The 22,355-nt window shown below is 36.8% G+C and overlaps 1 protein-coding gene across 4 annotated transcripts in view; it reads right to left on the bottom strand.

The window, feature by feature from the left end:
* Positions 1–4,492: 4,492 nt before the first annotated feature.
* LOC149566983 (serine/threonine-protein kinase GRIK2-like) overlaps positions 4,493–22,355 on the bottom strand; it is a 177,084-nt gene continuing 159,221 nt past the window's right edge. For 2 of the 4 annotated variants that reach the window (XM_089820190.1, XM_089820193.1), the window contains one exon: positions 9,411–10,062. In XM_089820190.1, the coding sequence (XP_089676316.1) occupies positions 10,035–10,062 (28 nt within the window). In that variant the 3' untranslated portion in view covers positions 9,411–10,034. Of the gene's footprint in view, positions 4,939–9,410; positions 10,063–22,355 lie in introns of those variants that run through there. The other 2 variants (XM_089820191.1, XM_089820192.1) reach the window with 2 other exon arrangements.

The raw sequence follows: 22,355 nt of genomic DNA, 5'->3' as shown, positions 1-22,355 counted from the left end.
GTGTTGGGAGGTTGTATTTCCAAGAAGCCCTAGATTTAAGCCTATTTTGATGAGGGGTTGTATACTTTACATATGAAATGGATTTTTGGGTTCAAATGGGTCATAAAATCCTTCGATTTGGACCAAAAGACAAATATTTTGAAAGTAGGAGAATTTGGGGATAAGTTTTGATATAGGCTTTCGATTTGTAAAAGTGGTCTAATTAGGGCTTAATTTAGTGGAATCATCAAATTTCTACATAGTTAGTCCAAAATAACTGTAGTTTAATTTTAACTAGGTATCCTAAAGTGCAATTTTCTTGGATAATTTTTTGGAGTTTGGGTGAAAAGTCAAAAAATTGTTAAAAAGAGACCTAGATGAGGGTTTAGGCCCGTTTAAGGGACTATGTAGGATTTGCATAAAAATTAACAAATTTAGAGTTTGGAAACTATTTAATCACCATTAGGTTGGATGTGAAAAGATGTTTGGAAGTGTTGGAACCAGTAAGCAAGGGTGGTGGTGTGATTTGACCATTTGGAGGCATGTAGGTGCATTTGAAACACTTGAGAACCTTGGTAGTTTTGAAGCATTTTGTCTTACCAATTTGAGAAACATGATGTGTCATCCAAGCCTTTGCATCACAATCTAACTCTACTACCCATGCATGCTTTTTTTGGTTAAATTATAGATTGCAAAAGTGAAAAGGACCACAAATCTTAAAAGGGGTTAATTAATTATATTTTGTTTTATTTTATTGATAAAAGTGAAGGAAGTCACTAAACTTGTATCTTTTGTATTAAAGTAGTTTTCAAAGAGGAGGACATCAAAATAAGTATAGTATCAAAGAGATAACATCAAAAAAAAGCTATAATTGAGATAATCATATGACATCATAGCAAATGTCTTATATCGTGTTGCTTACAGATACTACTACCATGCATAGAATTTATACATAGTTTATATAGTCATAAAATAAAAAATAGATCGAGTACTATAACACCTCGCTAGGGAACCCAAAAGAAAACCTAAAGTTTTACCAAGTTTGTCAAACATTTTTTTAAAGATAACAATTATAAACAATAACAGATAATACAACGGAAGCATTAACAACACATAAAGACATACCATAAAATAGATTACAATTCTTAAGGGTCCCATAACGATGAATCACATTTAATTTTAATTAACACTAAATCCAATATATAATAAATCCACATCAAATAATAATATACAAGTATGAATCTATTTAAATAATATACAATCATCTCGAATGGCACTTGGCAATAATCATAATGCACCATCATCCATTGTATAGGTCACAAGGTATGAAGGGCCGAAAGAATATACAACATGAAATAGATTACATCATCTCATAAGATCTATGAAATCAAATACAATACACTTAGAATATAGCCCTCCATCATAGAAATACAAGATCAAATAAAAAGGAACATCTGCACAAACACATCAAGCAATGACATCCAACAATCAAATCTCAATGGTATAAGAAACTGCACTACCACCTAACCTTGTGAAATCCAAAAAGGTCCACTCCCATTGTGTTGAGGAGATAAATTCAAGTCCCAAACATGATAACAAACTCAAAAGTCAAAACCAACAACTAAGTTCGAGGAATCACCTAAAAGCAAACTATCTCAAAGGGTACCAAGACACAAGTATCAACTAATCCCAGAGGCAACACAGACATGTAGTAAATCTACTATATAAGTGGGCAAGTGTGATCGCATGAGCCAACTCTAAGGTTACCCTGGCAGCCTCTCTAGACTCCAACGCCCTAGTGTCTCTATGTGACATCAGTATCCTTTTGTACATACAAGGCATACTAACGAGTCAACTCTAAGGTTACTTGGCTAGTCTTTTAACCCTCTTGCCCCCTAGTGACTTTATGTGGTACCAATATCTTATTAATTCATTTTAAACTCATTTAATGAAATGTTATCACTTATTAAAATAACCTACAATAGGTTACCCAAGCAGCCACTTTAGGGCTCTGGTCTCCATTGCAAGCCACTTCCCAATATGACATATGGATAACCTACCTTGAGCTCAGTAAAGCAAAAAGATCTCAAAAGACCACATACCATACATTAGTTCTTAAACAAGCAACTGACAAGCATTGAAATATCACTAATCAAAATTTTACATTCCACCACTACAATCATCCTAACATGACTGATCAAGAATTAAGTACACATAAACCAATCCACGTCATAACATGACATCACCAATAATAAATCATACAACACCTCAGTCCTATACAAGCGACTAAAATGCAATCCAAATACAACTGATCGAAGACTCAAAGGTTATATCAGATAAGTCACACCATTCACCTCAGTTTCACACAAGAATATTGGAAAACAATAGCAATCGATAGATCAATATATATATATATATATATATATATATATATATATATATATATATATATATATATATATATATATATATATATATATATATATATATATATATATAAATAATCAACAAAACTGTGAACAATACTCTAATAGGTAAACCTAGAAAAAGCATTCAAATTTACATTCTAGAATTCGATTTTTAATCCAAAACCCATCTGATTAAAATTTAAAAGAATGAGGGTTGCAAATCTCTATTTCTCATGTATAGATAATCAAATGAAGAACAATTAAAATATACAACAAGGGTTTCAATCAAATTATTTTTCTCAAAGACATAGTAAGGAACAAGGCAAAGAAGATTTCAACACAAGGGTTTTCAACCACATTAAAAAATTCGAAAAAAAATTTATCCAGACATGAAGAAAACAAACATTCGAAGAATGGAAATCCATTGTACAATTAAACTATGAGATCCTACCTAGATCTAATGCATGAATATTAAAAAAAACTAATCTCAAATATGATATACCACTTTCATAGATACTATATTTACCTAAGTTCCTAAGCTTTTATGGAAGAACTGCAAAATTTTAAATTTTATATGAACCTATTGAAGACATTTTTGATAACCATAAAACACTATCATCCTTGCAACCCTATAAAGTGAGTACTTTTATAGTCGTTCCTTGCTTCTTGTTAAAAAAAATTCAATTCTAACTTGTAAAGCCATATTAACTAGACTAAATAATCAGATATAATAAATAATAAAATCAACTTAGCATTTATAGGAAGCAAAATATACAAGATTTTAAAGAAACTTAGAAAGCAATTAGGATAACATGATAGGATTAGAAAATAGTGTTAACCACTACTACCACTTCAGAAAGACACCTATGTGAACCATTTAGATCCCTAAATGCAAAACATAAGTAATTAATATAAGACAAATCATTTTTTGAATAACAAGTGTACTTTTTTAATATTAAGATTCTTTACAAACCTTGCACTCCTTATGAGCAACCACACTAGCTCCTTACAAGAAACCACACTAGAAAAAATGATTGGAAGACCAAGAGTCGCAACTTAGAATCCTCCTTTTTATAATGAGATAAATACAACCAATGGAAGACCAAGAGTCACGACTTAGAATTCCACAACAAATTTCTTCTTGGAATTTGAACTAGTGTCTCACAATTAGAACTCATTACTTTAATCAACTAAGCTAAATCTCGTGAATAAGAACAAGTGAACTTTTGTAAATCAATATAGAAGGAATATGGAAAACATAGTTTTCATGTCTAGGATTGAATTTTGGTAACATAAGGATAACAGTAAAAAGATGCAACAAAAAACACTAAGTGTTATTTATAGGCTAACTAGGAGTCCCAGAGTTTTGAATGCAACAACCTCGTGCTCTAATACTAGATATAATGCCCCACCAGAGAACTCTAGAGCAAAATCTATCAAATTACTAAAAGTGCAAGATTTTTTTTACTAATGCATCATTTCTAGAACATAGACAAACACTAGTTTACAAAACTCAAATGTGATATTACTAACAAACCTAAGTCTTCATGGGTTCTCTAACATCACTTATACTAAAGAAATGTCATCAAACATATTTGGCTCCATAAAAATATACATTGAATTGTGATCTTTCTCTATCTATGATCATTTTAATGTTCATATATTAGTTAAACATAAGTTAATCAACTATAATTATTTGAATGATCAACTCAAGCCATTACTTCAAAACTAGTCATTGAATTAATAACCTCTTCTAGTCTATGCTTAATATGAGTAAATTTACATAATTAGGTAGAGGTAAACATTCATTAGGGTGGTAATTAACTTATTACACTACACTCATTTTAAATTCATTAAGTAATAATAAACCAATCACTTATCAATACAATTCGATTGGTGTCTACATCCATTGTATCATGGCTAACCGTTAATTACAAGTCTAATTTCCACAAGTCATCATTCAAAATACTTCTTTTGGAAATTCAATTAAAAGAAGAGAGATTATTTTATTTCTATCATTCACTTAGATACATCATAGCATGACTATTTCTAGGTACATTTTCCTTTTAGCCTTCAATGCAAAGAGATAATTTAAAGAAATACAATTATTGAAATAACATCTTTTTATTTTCTCTAAAATAATAAAACATGTTTACTTTTCCCTTTCTTTTCTCCTGGATCTACCATTTCCCTTTTATACTTATTTGAAATGGAATTACATCATTATGCCATATACTTATGACTCCTTTCAAGAGATTACAATTGTATGAATACATATACATCAATACATCTCAGCATCAAATAATATACTTGAATATAAAGTCCTCCAAAAATAATCTAAAAAGGGATATACAAGGCTCATCCATGAGACCACGAGAAGTACCTAGAGTAAGTCAAAATTAGGAAATTATTCTTACATGGGACAATAGTTTAGATTAGGTTTCGATTTGGGTCTTAACGCTATCTCACATGTCCCACCATCATCAAATATGAATGCATGCTTAAACTTTTGAAGTTGGGAGGAATCTATGCTTAGTGCCTACATAGTCACCTACATGAAACACACACACACACACACAATGTGTTAGCTAAAATCATCAACAAAGGGGGATCAAAATATTTTATGGCTCTCACAAATGAGTAATATGGCATCCTCTATCTTTGGAAATGCACATCATACATTGATTAAAAAAGCTTGTTAGAAAAGGTATATACATATCTTTAATTGTTCTTGGTAACATTATTAGAATCATAAGTTAGACCAAAGCAATATATCAAGCATGAAACAAACTTGAACATAAACAAAAGAGAACTTAAGTAGTGGTCCTAATCATATGAATATATTGATCATTAGCATAGATCAAGTAACATCATAAATATAATACCTACCAACATTATACACATCGAAATTCATGAATCATAACATTGTTAGTAATATGAGAAATGATTCATTACTTATGACTAACCATAGTAACCATTAATTCAATCTATAACAGCTATGTTCATATCTCAATTTAGAACCACAATATTAGAATACCTAATTTATTAAAGCCACAAGTATATCTATATCCAAATGCAAGTAATACAATCCACAAGCATAAAGCCAAGATCAAAAAAATTAAAAATTAAAAAAATGCATAGAGAAAATGAGAGGCACATTGTAGTTTTTGGAAAAAGAATTGCAAGGATGGCTCCACCATCAAATCTATTTAAATTGTTTTTTTTTGAAGGCAAGTGGATCCACTAACATTTTGTGGAAGACTTTGAACCCTCAAGTAATCTCTAAAATTAACTTTTTTTGGTGGAAAATTATGCACAACAAAATCCTTGTCCAAGATAATGTCCTAGACCCTTGTATCAAGCTAATGTAGAGATTGATTCATCCTCATCTTGGTTGGAGAAATGGAAGGAGAGGAACAATAGGATATTTTATGGGATGGAGTGCTTAGTTGTCGATGTGCATTCATATTTTTATGAATTGTTGATGGAGAACATGGTTGTAGCTTCTTGGCTCTACCCATCTTTCCCTCCTACCCCCCTTGACAACCAAGTCATTAAGAACTAGAGCCCTCCAAATTCTTATACCAAACATGATGAGTCCAAAATATTAAAATGTGCAATTACAAAATAACATCCCCCTAGACCAAGATGGTAAAAATTGAACTTTGATGAGGCTACTAGGAAGACACGTGACACTTATGGTACTGGGAGAGTTTTAAGAACAAGAAACTAAGAGATGATTGCGACCTATATATGAAACCTTGCTAGCAATACTAATAATCAAGTTGAAGGGATGATTGTAATGTAGGGGCTCAATATTGAACTGTCAATTAAAATCAAGGGCTAGTGTAGATCAAAAGGTCACTTAAAGATTGTAATTGATGCTATCAAATGTTTCTCTAAAGCCAACTAATTATTTGATGGGATTATTAATGATATCCAAAACCTCCTATTAGGCTTGGATGTGTTTGATATCAATCACATTCATAGAGAAAGAAACTAGGTTGACAATGTTATGGTCATCCTTGACTATCAGATGGAGAGACTAGGATACTAGAGAAACAAGATTCCCTTGAAGCCCACATTCAAACTCTCTTACAAGTCAAATGCACAACAATAATTAATACTCATGGCTAGTCTCCACATGTAGCATTAATGCACTTCATTGTGTTTATTCATTGTTAGACTATTGGGGCAAAAAAATAAATGATTAAATGCTCAAAGTCATTACATGTCAAAACCTTGTGGGTTTTGATAGGTTTCACAATTATGAAGATGCAAGCCTTGAGTTGATCAAGGCATAATAACACTTGGGTGAGAGGTATTAGAAACATGCAGTTATGCAAAAATGTCGTGGAAATGGAAAAATTGTAAGTGCCACATTATCAACTTTGAGAATTCTTATCATAGGGCATGACTTTATACCATACCCACTCCTATACCTCTTGTGAAGAACTTGCAACCTCTTCATTGTGTCAGTAAGAACTAGCTTGACACACACATGGGGATTAGTAGAAAGAGGAGCAACCTTCCTTCCCATAACTTACATGTCATTTTAAAACCCCCATTACTCATTGGAGGCATACAATCACCCACACTATTTTGAATTTAGTGTGGTTGGGAAAGTGGAGCCAATTGTTGTTGTTGCCAACATGAATGGTGAAAATGTCAAGATAGAGAGTGAAATGACAAGCAAAAAAGGAATGATGCCAATGCCACAAAGATTGATATTGATGGAAAACTACTCATCATTAGGAGGAGCTTCTCTAACCTAGTGAGGGCACTCATGGAAGGAAATTGTGATTTCAAGAGGAAACAATGTAGGCTAATAGTTTGGCCTCTCCAAATGATTCTAGCAATAGGGATTCCAACTCGGCGTGAGCTACAAAAGTCTAAGGCTCATCCATACTTTGAGCTTCTTATCCTAATGGACACCCCCTGCCTTGTTGTTTATGCTAGGGATAAGAGGTCATTGTGGGCTCACCCAACTCCAACAACACCTGTCTCCCAACCTCTCAAGGTGCCTCTTATTCCTCTAGTTACACTTGGAATGAAACAAAGAAGGGTACCTATGGCTAAGTCTACAACTACTTCCATGATAACACTTACCTCATTGCAAGGGCTCTCTTTTCTATTGATAATTACATCGATGGCCTTCTCAATAGAGCAAGATTATCAAGTCTACATTGGTTTCTCATTCTAATTTGCACCTTCATCAAAACTAGCTTGCGCACAGTGAAAGTATCATTGGAGGGCTAGGGCCTTGAAGTGTGAGGTTGCCATAAAGGTGGAGACTAACTAGTCCTTGATTCTAATGTTTGTACCACCTACTCCTACATCCACCCCTACTACACCCTGATCTCATCCAACCACATTTTTAGTTTCACTTCATAGTACTCTAGGGGTGACTATTGGACCTCACATGAAGATTGAAGTTTTCATCTCTCTAACCCGAGGATCCCCACTCATTACTGCATTGCCTAACTTCCCAATGGTGTCTAGTAAATTCATGTTTACACAACCTACAGAATTTGTTGACTATCATCCAAGATTTCATGGGATTCTAAGGTCTACTACAATAGAACAAATGATATCTCCTCCATCCTCAAAGAGAAAGGTTTGATCAAGGCCTCGAACCCCAGTTCCACCACTAGAAATCTTCTCTTATCCATGATGTGATGTATAGTAGCAGCCCACTTGTAAAGGAGTTATTTGAGGTTTCTTGCAAGCTCATTTTTGTTTTCCCCAAGTTTTTAGGTGTAGTTTATTTTGGGTCAAGATTTATTCTCTTGTTTTGGAAGGGAGGTTTTCTTTAAGGTGTTGGTCAAGCTCTAGTTTTTTTAACTACTTCGAGTCTTCTTTTCAGAGTCGTCATGTTATTACATGGGCTTCTTTTAACTCCTCTATTATAAAGATGGAGAGCTCTCCTATGGAGGTAGAGATTATGAGTGTCAATGAGATGTTGAGTTGATGAACGGGACCTTTTCTACCCACTCTCTTGTTTGAAATGTTAGTGGGATATTGTAGCCTTTTTCATTTTCATTTTCTATCCCATATATTGAGGTGGAGTATATAAAAGGTAAAAAAAAGTTGACAGTTATGGAAGCCTTTTCAAAACCCATTATAATGGTTAAGGGAGCCTTCCAAAACCCTCTTGTGTCCTATGCTGGAATTTTTGATGGCTTTTGTCTTTAATTAACACAACATGGACTCTCATGTCTAATACGTACCTTTCGATCTATTGAAGCCTTGTTGGTTGCTTTTAGTATGTGTTCTATCTTTTGCAGCTTTATATAATTTCCTTATAGTTCCAAGTGAATTCTATATCATAAATGGAATTTAAATACACAATGTAATGTTTTCCTAGTAACCCGATAATCACCACATTAAAAAAAAATTGCAACCATTGGTTGAAGAGTACTTGTTAAATTTAAAATATGGAAAAAACTAGAACTTGCTTCTAGTTTTGACCTCTAATAAGGTGCATGTGTTTTTAGTTTATTTTATTTCGTTATTTCATTTTTCCAAATCAATAAATATTTGTTGTCATTTCTTAGTGGTTAAATCAATGTAACTCAGCTTAATTCTTTGCTGCATGGATTGATATCTCCACCTGAAGTGGAATTTATCAAAAATTAAATTTAAAAAATGGTGTTATTACACAGGATTTTCCCCACATGTTCCCCACTCAATCAATGCCTGCCAAAACCCATGAAGCACAATCCTTGAGGAATAGGTTTGCTTCTAATTCCAAATGGGTCAAATGAAAACGAAATTGCATTTCTGCCACAGCTTCCTTTCAGGTGGGGTTGCCTCCCTAAGAATCATTTCATAAATTGACTTATCTAAGAGGAGTGATATGTTTCTATTTCTCTTTACGGAAATGACGGAAGCACTTGACTATTGCAAGCTGCAAGTGCAAAATCGAAATGTAATTTTTCTGGTAAAGAAGTCTTTGTTCTCAAACTCAATGACAATTTCAATCTTTGTACCCCTTTATTACAAGACATGTGGGATTAGTAATTATCCGAGACAACTATGTTTTACATATGGCATTAGAAAACATAATATTAAAGAATGTTGGTTTTTTTAAACATCTGTGAGATGCATAAACAAGAACCTTCTTGTTTATATTTTGTCCAGTTGTATAATCCATTGATCACATACAACAAACCTACATAATCACAATACTCTACACTTCAAAAGTCTGTGAGGTTAACCATTGTCCATTTTAATCATTTTTTTGTGGCAGGTTCTTTCTGATTGGTTATACTTCTCAGTGTTTAATATGGCTCTCTAAGATAGAACATACATTCAGGACAAAGATTTGCATTTAGGCATGCCTATACAAATATTTGAAGTACTCCAGTAGAGAAGATACTCAATTTGGAGCCAGAGAGGGAGACGAATTGGAATTCTAGATCAAAGGACAGCATTTGCATACAAGAGCAATAATTAATTTAAAAGATCAAAAATGGTAAAAGGGCTACTTTGGAAGAGCTTTGGCAGGACTAATCCCATTGAATGTATATAAAGAAAGGCAAGGACTCATCCTGCTATTAAATCTTTGAGCTTTATTTTGTTACATGATCATATAAATACAACCAGGACAACCTCACGTAAGGTCTCTTTCTGCTGAAATGATTGTCATTGGGATGAACTTTGATCAGTCAATCTACAAAATTACAAACAGTTAAACGATTAGTTATGGAAATTGCCATTGTCATCAATATCATCAATGCTTTGTGACAGCAGACATGTACAAGGCACTTATAATGGTAATTTAAAAAAAAATAGATATAATTTTTCAAGTCAATATAATATTGAAGAAGAGAGACATCAACGCAGTACAAACTTTATAAGAAACCAACTGAAAATCAACCTTTTGCATGACTCTTAATAGCTTGCAAGGAATAAGTTTCAATATGTTGCACCCTTAGGAAATTCAATGTGTAAACTCAATTTTCGTTCATTTGATTATAGTTGGGCAAAATGCCAGCTTGGCTTTATGACATTAACATGAGGTCCAGAGTTAACTAACTTCTGTTACTAACCTGCATTCACTACTGGCTCAATCCTATTTCCCAGTATTTTCCAGACAGGGGACCATACAATAAGAACAGACCAGATATGGTGCATCTCTATTTGACCATCGATTTTGTGCTGGTTCAAGTTGTTTTTTTTTTCCTGGCTTGTTTGACAAGGTGATCTTGTCATAGTCTATGCTTCAATTAATGTTTCTGCAGGCAATAATGAGCAGAAAAAAGTGCAGATCGACAAGAGTATAGCAGCATAAAATTGGCATAAGTAGAGGGTTCCTCCATTATGCTAAGCTCGATCAAGATTGCTCTGCTATCCTCATTCCTATCAAGGTTTTGCCTCGGCAAGGCCCTATGAAAGTCCTGCATAGCAGAAATGGAGCTATGACAACACTTTCTATCCTCGAAAGATCTAAACAAAAGTGGCAAGGTCTGTTCAAAATGTTGGGTGCACAATTATGTGGGCTCAATCATATGTAATTCTGTTCAAACTCTATAATCAACTGTAGACAAACTCTGACTGAAACCCCACCTAGCATAAGAAAAACTGTCACAAAGTCTGATCAGAATTTCATGTAAAGGTTGATTTATGCGGTTCAATATTATGTCTCACAAGCTGGGTGAAATTCCATGTTGGCAAAACAACAAAAAATCATGCCACATTTGTAAAATTGGCAAAAATGGTTTGTACTTCCACCTGGAAAAGGAATAGTGAGTTCAAGTAAAAATAACTGTGCATTTCATTGGGTTCAACCATTGTACTTTTCTGCCCCAATCAGAAAAAAAGTGGCTATGTAATATACAAGCACCTGTAATACTTGAGCTGTAATACATTTTTCATTTGATGTATGCAATCAGTTTCAATATTAGAAAACATGCAATCTCTTTTTATCATATAGAGTCATAGTCTATGTATTGACAAGAGGACAAATGACAGTCAAATGGATATTTCGCTTTAAAACTATCTAGTAAACTAAGGATCCTTTTCCATGATGTATCAAGAGAAAAGATTATATAAAAATACAAGATTTGTAACTAGATATTTCTATGACCATTTTCTATATCAGCTCCAGCAGAATAATCTAGCAGGATCTGTATATAATCTTCATAAGTCAATGCCATTTTATCCACCTATGCACAAGTTGCAACCATGCAATGGTACAAAATCTTGACACTAAGAACCAAAACATTAAATAGTTAATTGCCATGTAACTTAAACATAAATTGTTCATAGACTAATCTTCTATAGTTAATTTATATGAAACGTCTTTGACCATTAGTTTCCTTGACTAAAAAAAAGAAAAGTATTATTGGCAAAATCATAAATCCCTCAACATTTCATCAAGGACAAGACAAACATTGCCCATGGAGGTGAAATTGTTTTTGATATAAAAGCAGCCAAAACTAGGGGGCTGGCCCAAAACAACAGTGGTGTAACTACCAGTAAAAAACCAGCAGAAAACCAAACAACCCTTAATGCTTTACATCAAAAAAAGCAGTAAAGTAATGGTACTAGAGTTCATGTTCTTAAAACTAACAAAGTTAACATATTAACAAAAGGCATGTAGGTAGCACCCATAGCCCAAATCCAAGTTCCGCTGAAAAGCCAAAACCATCTAAACTAGATGGAAAGAAACTACAAGCAGATAACCAAAAAACACCAGGCATTGGATAGACCACTAACTGGCATCTTTCTTCTTGCCTTTCCCAGCCAACAAAACCTTAGCCCAGTCCTTTGCAAGGAAATTGTATAGCAGTTTTGAATCATCTTTACCCAGGCCTTCCTCCTCCTTCTAGTCAGCCAGCAGCTAGAAGGTGGCTGCCGTCACATGTGTCACCATTAGGGAAAATTTGGAGAAAAGGGTGAACCCTTCCTCCAGCGCTTGGCACCGGTCCTTCCGCTCCTAGATGTCTTTGGGGCTAATAGCCACCTCCTCTCTAGTACCAATCTTTAGTTCCTTGTTGCAATTCCTAGGGGATTTCCTCTTATCCCGCACATCCAGATTGTTAGTGGGAGCCCTTAAGATTTCTATACCGTCAGACCTAACAGGGGAATAAATAGTGTCAACCTTAGTGTCTATCTGGTTGGTAGCAGATAACAAGGTGAAAGTGGTAGAAATATGGGTGGGATCTTGGGAAGGGTCCTTGGTAGGGTTTTCCGCCTCAACATCCCATGTACCATCCATAGTGTCAACCCATTTCTGCTCCTCTTTAATATCAGTATCCTCCTTCAACTTCACCTTATCATCCCCCGAGGTTTTAGCACTCTCCTTCGAACCTTCCTCCTCCTAACATGGCCTAGCCATTTGTTTAAATCTACCCTTGGTCTTAGCGAGCCTACCCAATCTTCTTCTGTTCCCACAACACTCATCATCTAAGTTCCCAATCTCAACTTCCACCCTCTTTTCAATTTTAACTTTTTTATTAGTAGTTGGCTCCAAAACCAAGGTTTTTCTTTTCCTACTCTTGACCAGGGTTTGGCTTGGAGATGGTCATGGAGTAGGGGCATAACTACCACCCACAAACTCAAGACGAAGGGTGGCACCAGTGGAGAGGAAATTACCGATGGCTATGACTCTAGGAGGGCAAAGGGCCAGGTGGAACTGAAATAAACGGAACATGATCCCTTGGTACAAATAGGTAAAATTAGCCCCTTCTTTTTCTCCCTGACATCCGTAACCGTCTCTTCTAGGGCGTGCATCAAAAAAAAGGGGATGCAAACTAACTCCCTATTTCAAAAGTGATTAAGCAAAGGGAAATGGTAAAAATAATACAAACCGTATCTACCTTCCAAGGTAATATACTTCATTATGACTAGGCATACGTTGTCCCAGGGCTCTGGTAACTTATCCCTCCAAAAACCACCACGATACCTATCCGGGGCTTCATTATCTCTAAAGAAACTAGACAGACTAGTTTCATCCGTCACCTTCATGATCTTCTACCACTTTCTGCCAGTTATATCAAGGCCTATCGCAATGGCAATGGTCTCCTCATTCACTTGGAAGGTGATACCATTGATAGTGACCCTTTTATCCTTCTAGCTACTGATGAATTGTTGAGAACAATTCTCATCGTAGCCAGCGATGGCCTGCATGTATGGGAGAAACCCTCCTTCAACATTATCTAGGTTGCTTGCCTTTTGGAGTAATCCTCCATCTTCGTGGGCTCTAGTCTCTTAAGGTCCCCACTCATGAGAACTTGCTCCTCAATAATATCACTTCCCACAAGCTCGGTAATTTTCGTTTGCAAGAAAGACACCACCTAGGAAATTGTAGAAGTAGAGCTAAAAATGGTGTCCGACGCTTAAAATGGCTTTTGTCTTACTCTTCAAAAAGATAAAATATCTATAGATTGTTCAGGCCATTTTAAAACATCATTATAGAGAGTGTAAATGATCCAATCATACCTTAATGATCTCAAAGTCATAATAATGATGACCTTTTCCATAATCATCCCATACTGCAAAAAAATGATGGCTCTCTTTTTAAAGCCAGGGTTATTAATTTCCCTCTTTTTTCTGTGCCTTTGCATGATGCAATCCACATTATTGATCCTTGCTAAATGTCTTATCATATTTAAGCTGATCATAACCATCATTTTATTGAGAAAGCCACCAAAAAAGTAGGTTCTGCAGATTTGGGTTATCATCAAACTTAGTTTAAAAGGGTCCTTTCCCTACTTATGAGGGAATTTATGTCATTTGGTAGCCCGTTTCAATACTTGTTCAGCCTTTTAGCTATCCAATTCAAATCCCTGACCTGCCATAGCATTTGCCACCGCATTGCCTTCCCTAAAAGTGTGTTGTAACTCATATTGATCAAGGGCCGTCAGGAATTGCCAAATGTCCTCCATTATGCCATGTAGTGCCAACCCAATTGAGGACACCCTTGGACAAAGTCAATGATGAGTTTAGAGTCACCTTCTATGGTTAGTTTCCTAACCTTCATCTCCATTGCAAATTTAAGGCCCTAAAGCAAGGCAATGGCCTCTGCCACATTATTAGATCCTTGTCCCAGATTCCCCGAGTAGGCTAACGGGACTTCTCCCCTAGCGTTTCGCAGCACACCTCCAGCAGCCACCAAACCTTTTCTCACTACCCCATCAAAATTGAGCTTGATAGTAGACGTTGTTGGAGGGATCCAACGAGTACTTTTACTTGCTAAAATTTTGAGTTGTCAAAGTGCTGGAAGTTGGGGAGAATGTTCCAATTTCTAGCAATCCCCCCATCCTTCATGCTCGAGGGTTTCTATGGGGCTTTATACTTAGCCACTATAACATTCTCCGTAACCAGCTTCCTCAATATCTCTCCTGCTACCTCCACCTTTTCTTTGTCACTGAAAGCCCTACTCTTCCTCTCCTTCCATACACCCCAATAGACATGCGGGAGGGATATTCGAAAGGATTCTGAGACGGGGGTGGTAGAATGTATAGTTCCAGTTGTCCACAAATTGTTCTATTCCTCTGTTCATGACCCATTCCAATAGGAATTTGCTCCAAATGTAGGGTCATACCCTTAAAGTATAGGGTCATTTAAGAGAAAGGTGCACTATGCTTTCCTCTTTCTCCTTGCAGAGGTAGCATCTGTTTGTAATCAGTATGCCTCACCTCCTTAGATTGTCACTTGTTAAGATCTTGCCATGCATGACCATCCACCAAAAGAAATTGACTTTTGGCAACAGCTGACTATTCTAGATCTTAGTTTAGCTGATGGGGGTGAGATCCTTTTCAAATATAAGGTGATAGGTAGAATTAACTGACAACTGACCATTAGTCCTATCCCAAACCACCTTATCAGTCTGAGCATGCAAGGGGAGTTTGTGATAGCTTATCAGTTCCTCCAATTCTTTAACCAAGGGGTCTTCTCTGTTATGAATATTAGCCGTGGATACACATTTCCATTTCCTTTGGACATCAATATAGTCAGCCACCTTCTCTCCCACCACTCCTTTAAAAGGTTCTTGTAGGCCACTGAATTTGCTGTAGATTAGTGGTTTCCCTCCTAGCCAATTGTCCTCTCAGAATCTTATTCATTTACCATTTCCCACCAACCTTCTCACCCCTTTCCTCAAAAGGGACCAATTCTTAAAGATGCTATTCAAACCCTTAGAGCCGCTTAGGAGGTCATTATTGAGGAGATTAGTCCTAGAATGGGTGTTGGCTAGGTATTTAGCCTTCATGATTCTCCCCCATCTAGTCTTGTTTTCCAACAATCTCCACCCCATTTTGGTGAGCAGAGCTTTATTCAAATCAACAATTCTTCTTATTCCTAACCCCCCCCTTCTCTTTGGGTTTACAAACAGTCTCCCAATTAACAAGGTTCAACTTGTTTCTCTCCTCCATACCAGACCATAGGAAGTTCCTTTGCAGTTTTTCGAGTTTCTCAGCCATACTCTGATTTATCTTGAAAATGGAGAGAAAGTAGATAGGTATGCCCTACAGAGCTATCACCAACAGTTGGACTTTCCCCGCATTGCTCAGTATTTTACCTTTTTCACCCAGCAAGCTTCTTATGCATGCCTTTTAGAACTGTGTTCTAGAAAGTGGTGGAAACATCCTTGATCGTCAAGGGGAGACCTAGGTAGGTGTCCAGGAGGATCTACGCTAGGATATTTTTGATCTTAACTTGCAAAACTTCAGGAGTGTTAAAAAAATAGACCTTGCTTTTAACCAAGTTAATTTGCTGACCTGAACAATTCTCATAGTTAGTGAGTAGATTCCTCCAAGTTCTAGCCTCCTGGATAGAGGATTCGCCAAAAAGGAAATTGTCATCCATGAATTGTTGCAACATACCCTACTAATTCTGCCTTGATTTTTTTCAGTTTTGCTTCAACGACATTTTGTCAAACAATTGGTGTGCAAAGTCTGATTTGAAATTTCTGAGTTCTTGTTCAGATGTTAAAATGCTTCTCTACCAAACAAATGACAATATGATCTGAAGAATAGCAAGGACAAATATCTTGGCACTTGAACGCTACTACAAATATGCAATATAAAGAGTTCTTATGGATTGATCATGAATGTTACATACACTTATCCACTATTCAAGATATACAAACTTCATATAGCTGTGTACAAAGTGACTGAGTTTATAATGCAATGACTGTTACACAGTGACTGAAGTGACTGTTACACAGTGACTGAAAATGCAGACCTCTATGACACCTATACATTCATCTAACTATTATAATCGGGTGTAGAAGAACCTGGAAATGATATGATCGTTGTTGATCGCAATTTGATGATGAGTGTCCAGTTTAGCAACCCATCTAATAGCTGCTCAGTTAGGGTATGAAATATGATCTCCAAATAACAAAAAATGAGCACTATTCATGCACACTGTTCAAGCGCATTGTTCACGAGCACTATTCATGCGCACTGTTCACGCACTGTTCATGACACTGTAGCAGAAGTGTTTACTTTCAAACTTGCTCCAAATCTGCCCTCCATGCTGTTCAGTGTCTGCAATGAAAATCCTTTGGAAATGGAACAATTTCAATCTTGCTTGTAGCTGAAAATTGAAGCTGAATGCACACAGTATGAAGCTGATAGATCTTAAATCCCTTGACTCTGTCTTCCAAGAGCGAAAGGATTGTCACCAACCGAGGATTTCGTCTCCAAAAGCCAGCAATGAACCAACCAAACTAAGCTTGAATTCCTCACTCTCCCCTATCTCCACACCCCACTCATGGCTGTATATAAAGTCCTCTTAGAGGGTCGACCCCCACTCCACAACCAATGTGGGATTAAATCTCATATTTGCATTTTAATATATTATTTCCACTTATCACTTTAAAGACCCAAGGAGTTCATTTGGTGTCCCACTCCTAGGCACACATATAAATACAAAATATAATAAAGTAACCTTATAATATTAATTTAATTGAAGTTACTTTATTAAATAACTTCCGGCATTAAAATTCCATAGCACATGATCTCAAAACGCCACAAATGATAGCTCATTGGAAAGAGCTCAAAAAAACACATCCAACCCCATCATCAAAATTATCGTCCGACTAGCCTGGCTGACTTACTAAAAATAGTAAGTCCCATTGGAAATGCCTCCAAACGAACTCAATTTGGTCCAAAACAAAATCGACTAGGCCAAAACACCACAAGATCCCGTCCATGTCCTTGTTAGCCCCCGGGACCACATAGAAGTAGGCTAACAACAACACATATCCAAACTAGCTAAACGGGGGACATTACAATTGTTGTATAACCTTAAGAGGTAGTGCAATAGCAAGTTAGATACCTTTTATGTCACCCGACTCTGCCAACCTGCAAACCAACCTTCCTAACACTTCAGCCACAATAATGAAAAGGTAAGGAGATAGAGAGTCACCTTATCTCATGCCTTTGCCATCTTGAAAGCTACCCCAGGAGGTCCCATTGAGCAGCACCTCATACTATGTGGTTTCCACCATATTTCTTATGACATTCACAACATCCTTTCTGAACCCCACTTATTCCAAAACTAGATGTGAAATTGTTACCACTTGAACTAGTTTGTATTTTCCACGATCTGGATGGACAGAATAGAAGACTTTGTATGTAAGTCAAAACTTGATGGAAGTGATTTGCTGCAGAGACAGGCACTAGTCTGAATTCTTCAAACTACAAGATGAACTTCAAGAAAGATAAGGCCAAAAATGGCTGGCTAGAATTTGGTTTGGGAATTTAAACATTTTCTATTTGCACCCTGAGATAACAAATCCAGAACATGTTATAGCTGCACTTAGCACAAAATGGCCATATAATTGCATAGAAGACTATGACCATGGGAGGGCATTACTGCAGAAGGCCTATGATATACTCCCATTAAAATATTGTAAACTTGTTTCCATCATATAATCCTTCAATCCCTATATACAAAATTGAACATTAATACTTCACAATCACAAGCTAGAACTATTAAATTACCTATCAAAACCTAGAGTAAATGAGTGACATTATTTTGTATTGAAATTTAAAACAGATATGATTGCATCAATATTACTCAAAGAAAAACTCTTTAAGTGTGATACCTAAACATCTTAAGTCTGTATGATCTAGCAGTCATAATATTTAACGGTATCAATAAAAGCAATCAACAAAGCTCACTTATATTTTAGTATACTTAATTAAGTCTTTTTCTTTCGTAGGAAAAATATTTCCGCACTCAATATATATTTAAAAGATTTACAAAAAGGATGAAGAATTTTTTTATCTTAATGTCCATGAATGATTAAAGTAGGACAATGGGATTTAAAATTACCCTCAGTAGCAATAGTTATAAGAAGACAAAAACAAATTTGAAGACCTCAAGACAAAAGCTAGACGTAGAACTTAGAAGGATCTTGACCAACTATATGGGTGAACACTAAGCATTTCTTAAAAGACAACTTTATGCTTTATGAAAATTACAAATGGCCATGTGAGAGGAGGACCCATTCAACAAAGGGAAAATTGATTAAGTCGATGGCAAAAGAGAAAAATTGTTCCTAATTATAATTTGAATATAGTGAAGACAAAGCATCAAGATCCTCATGATTTACCATACAAGTACCGATACAAGATTTGATAATATAAGTAAAAAAATGACAAGAATCAATGAACTAGATTGCAATACCATATGAGACAGAATATCTCAAAACTCTCGAAAAATTCATGGCCAATGATTCTCCACAAGTTCAATGGAAGTTGGTAATATGTGCCTATTTGAATATTCTAAAATGTAAAAGGAGATACTAAGATCTTTGTGCTAAAAAACAAAGTAGTCACACATTTTACCATGGATGAAGGATGGAAGCACCCCAATAGTTTCTTCAACTTTCTCTTGGAATTACAATCTCACTAGTGTATGACCATGCAGATAGTTGTAAGAATGCTTGACACCTCCAATTGCTAAAACAAGCTACAAGGAGCTAATCAAGCAATCCTTGCAAAACCTAATGTGAAAAGGTGACAGCGTCCTCGAGGTGGAAACCCAATCATCACTAATCAAGATAGAATAAAAGAAAAGTGATTCACCTTTAATTTCTGTACAAGAGATTTTTATATTTTTTTTGTTATTGTTAATAAAAAAGTTAAAAACGAAAACAAAGATTTCCCCTAACATCTTGCTCAAGGGTCGTTTCTGCTTGTCGATTTCACAGGTTTTTTCTACTTGTCGATTTCACTGATCGTTTTTCATTGCTACCACAAGGGTTTTGCTGTTGTTTGCGCCCCTATTTGCTTGTTTACAAGATGCATGCCTCTGCTTCTTGTTTCCGTTTGGGGTGTTTTTGTTTTCTTGCTCATGCGCAATGGTTTTGATGCTCACAATGCAGTGTTTCCTAGACACGCAATGGCGTTTTCTCCTCTGCCCTATAACTCTCTTGCTAATAGCAAGGTCGTGCATTCTTTCTCTTGTGTTCTCACGCACCGGCCATTTTTCTCATTTTCTCTTGTCTTCTCATGCACTAGGGTCTCTCCAAATTTGATCTTGGTTTTACAGGCTTGCATGATTATGTAGACATCCTGCAACCCAATCATCCTTTCTTGGTTTTGCAGACTTCTTGCAACCTGGTCATTCGTGCATGGTTTTAGTTTTGCAGACATCCTACAACCTGATCACCCTTGTGCTGGCTTTTGTTGCATGACCTATTGATGATTGCACTTGACATGAAGGGTACTTGCTTCTGTCTAGTGTCTCTTGCTTACTCTATGATTGTTGCACCTTTATGTGGAACTCTGAGTCTTTGATTATCTCCTCTCCTGTTATGTCTACTTCAATCCTTGCTCCAACTACCATTCCTACACCATCCCTTATGTACCAGAGGTTGTATGACAAACTAATTAAGGTTGAGGTAGAGAACCTTTGTTTGAAGGATATAGTCTGTGTGCTTTCGAAGACCATCACTACCATTAAATTGCAGGTAGGTTCCAATACATCAAACCTCGATAATTTATCTACCACTATCATTTCCGCTACAACAAACATCAAAATCCACTTTGACACGATCATTAAACAATTGGGAGATCTTGACACTTTCAAAGAACAACAAAATGAACTTGTCATCAAGTACACATCTCTTTTGTTGGAAATGGAGCAGAAGGCCAAATCTTGGGCCTCTGTTTGCACCAATCGCGACTCCACTCCTTTAGTGGGTGTGGAAAAGTTTGACTAGGGGTAGATTACCAAGGAGCGTTCAAGACATGCCAACAAACTTAACCTCAAAGTTCAGGGCCTTCCTAGCTTCACCACTGATTTGATGACAATTGGATAGTCGTTTCTCATAGATTAACTAGGCATCTAAGATATCACTTTAGACAGTTGTTGGGTGGGACCGGATGCTACCCTTTTTCTGCGGTTCCTCTCACCTTCCGATAGGATACGGGATCTTTGATCAAAGACGAAGCTTTTCCCTCTTCCTTCAAAGATCCTTTTGGACAAAGACCTCACCAAAGCATGGGTGGTTGAGTTGAGACACTCTAGGAGTTTGGTTGTAGAGGCAAGATGTGATGGGAAACAAGCATTAATCTGAAACTTGAGGGCTATTATCCGTGATTCCCCATCTAACAAATGGGAACAGAGACAGGCTCCTCTAGCCAAATGAAGTTCTCACCAGTAGTCACATGATAGAGAACCCTCCTCTTACTCTCTTCATGTCAACTGCTAGAATGGTAATGGCACCCTTTGGTCATTTCCTGGACTATTTTTGGATGCAGTTGGTTCCATAGATATTCTTCTCGTCACGGAGATAAACAAGAGCCTGGCTCGCCCTCTCCTAGGGTTTTCTAATTGTCAGTGACTTTGTTTGCAAAGAGTAGGTTTGAACTCAGGTGGTGTTCGTAGCTTAGGTGGTGTGGCTTGCCTAATTAGAGACTAACTCTTTACTGCTACGATGATGGTTCACTCAAACACCTCAACTAGATTTATGTGGATCCATATATGCCATACTAGCCACCATCTCTGAGAAAATTTTATTGTAGTCTGTTATTTCCACCGACCACTTCTTCGGATGCTATTCATAGCGCGACAACTATGACCCCTTGTCTGATCTGCACAAGTACATCTCAAAGTTTTCAAGCTTGGGTGGCATCATCATCTTGGGTGACTTCAATGCACGGACTAGAGATCTTCAAACCCCTCTATATGACCATATGTTAGACTTGACTTGTACTCAAGAGACGGATCCTGCCACAATGGGTTTTCAGCGCCACTCTCAAGACTGCCTTGGGCCTCTTTCATACTATGGTTGCCATCTCCTCTAGCTATGTGAGTCTTTTGATCTGTTGATTTTGAATGGCCTCCCCGGCTTCCTGGGTTCTAAGCTCTTCACTTGTTAGGTGCATTACAGGGGTGCTAATGTGGTCGATTATGTTCTTGCACCAGCCTCCTTTATCCCCTTGATTAGTTTCTTCACTGTCACTTACCTCTGTTTGGCCAACCACTCTCTCCTCAACCCTGTGGCTCACTTCACCCCCCATCCCTCTCCTTCCCTGCTCCATCCCCCACCCTTACTCTTGGGCCCATTCACCACTTTTCGCTTCTCGAAGTGCAACTGCTACCTCTTCACCCTCCACCTAAAATGGCTTCTCCCCCCTAACCGCTTTTCTAATTCGTCCCCCACCTCATCCCTATTTGATCTTTTGGCTACTAGTGTTTGGGAGTCCGCCCTCGTCTCTATCCCCTACCGCACTTCTCCCTCCCCATTCAGCCCTGCTAGCCATAAATCATGTCCTATGAACCAATGGTATGATGCTGATTGTAAGTCTTTCCACTGCTCCCTGCATGCTTCCTTTGCTGCTCATTCCCCCTCCTATACCCTATTGCGTTCCTCATACCATCACCTTCTTTGTAACAAGTAGTTGATTGTGGCTTTCCAATTTAGATCCCTTTGTGACATGCTCGCTTATGACCTGAAAAACTTTTGGTACACCTTGTTCCCTTGCCCTCCACCCT

Source organism: Cupressus sempervirens, chromosome 3 (assembly GCF_028749045.1).
Source record: "Cupressus sempervirens isolate cs-2001-9-10 chromosome 3, ASM2874904v1, whole genome shotgun sequence".
NCBI classification, from domain to species: Eukaryota; Viridiplantae; Streptophyta; class Pinopsida; order Cupressales; family Cupressaceae; genus Cupressus; species Cupressus sempervirens.
Note: the sequence above shows the minus strand (reverse complement) of the source record. Positions and strands in the feature narration are given on the sequence as shown.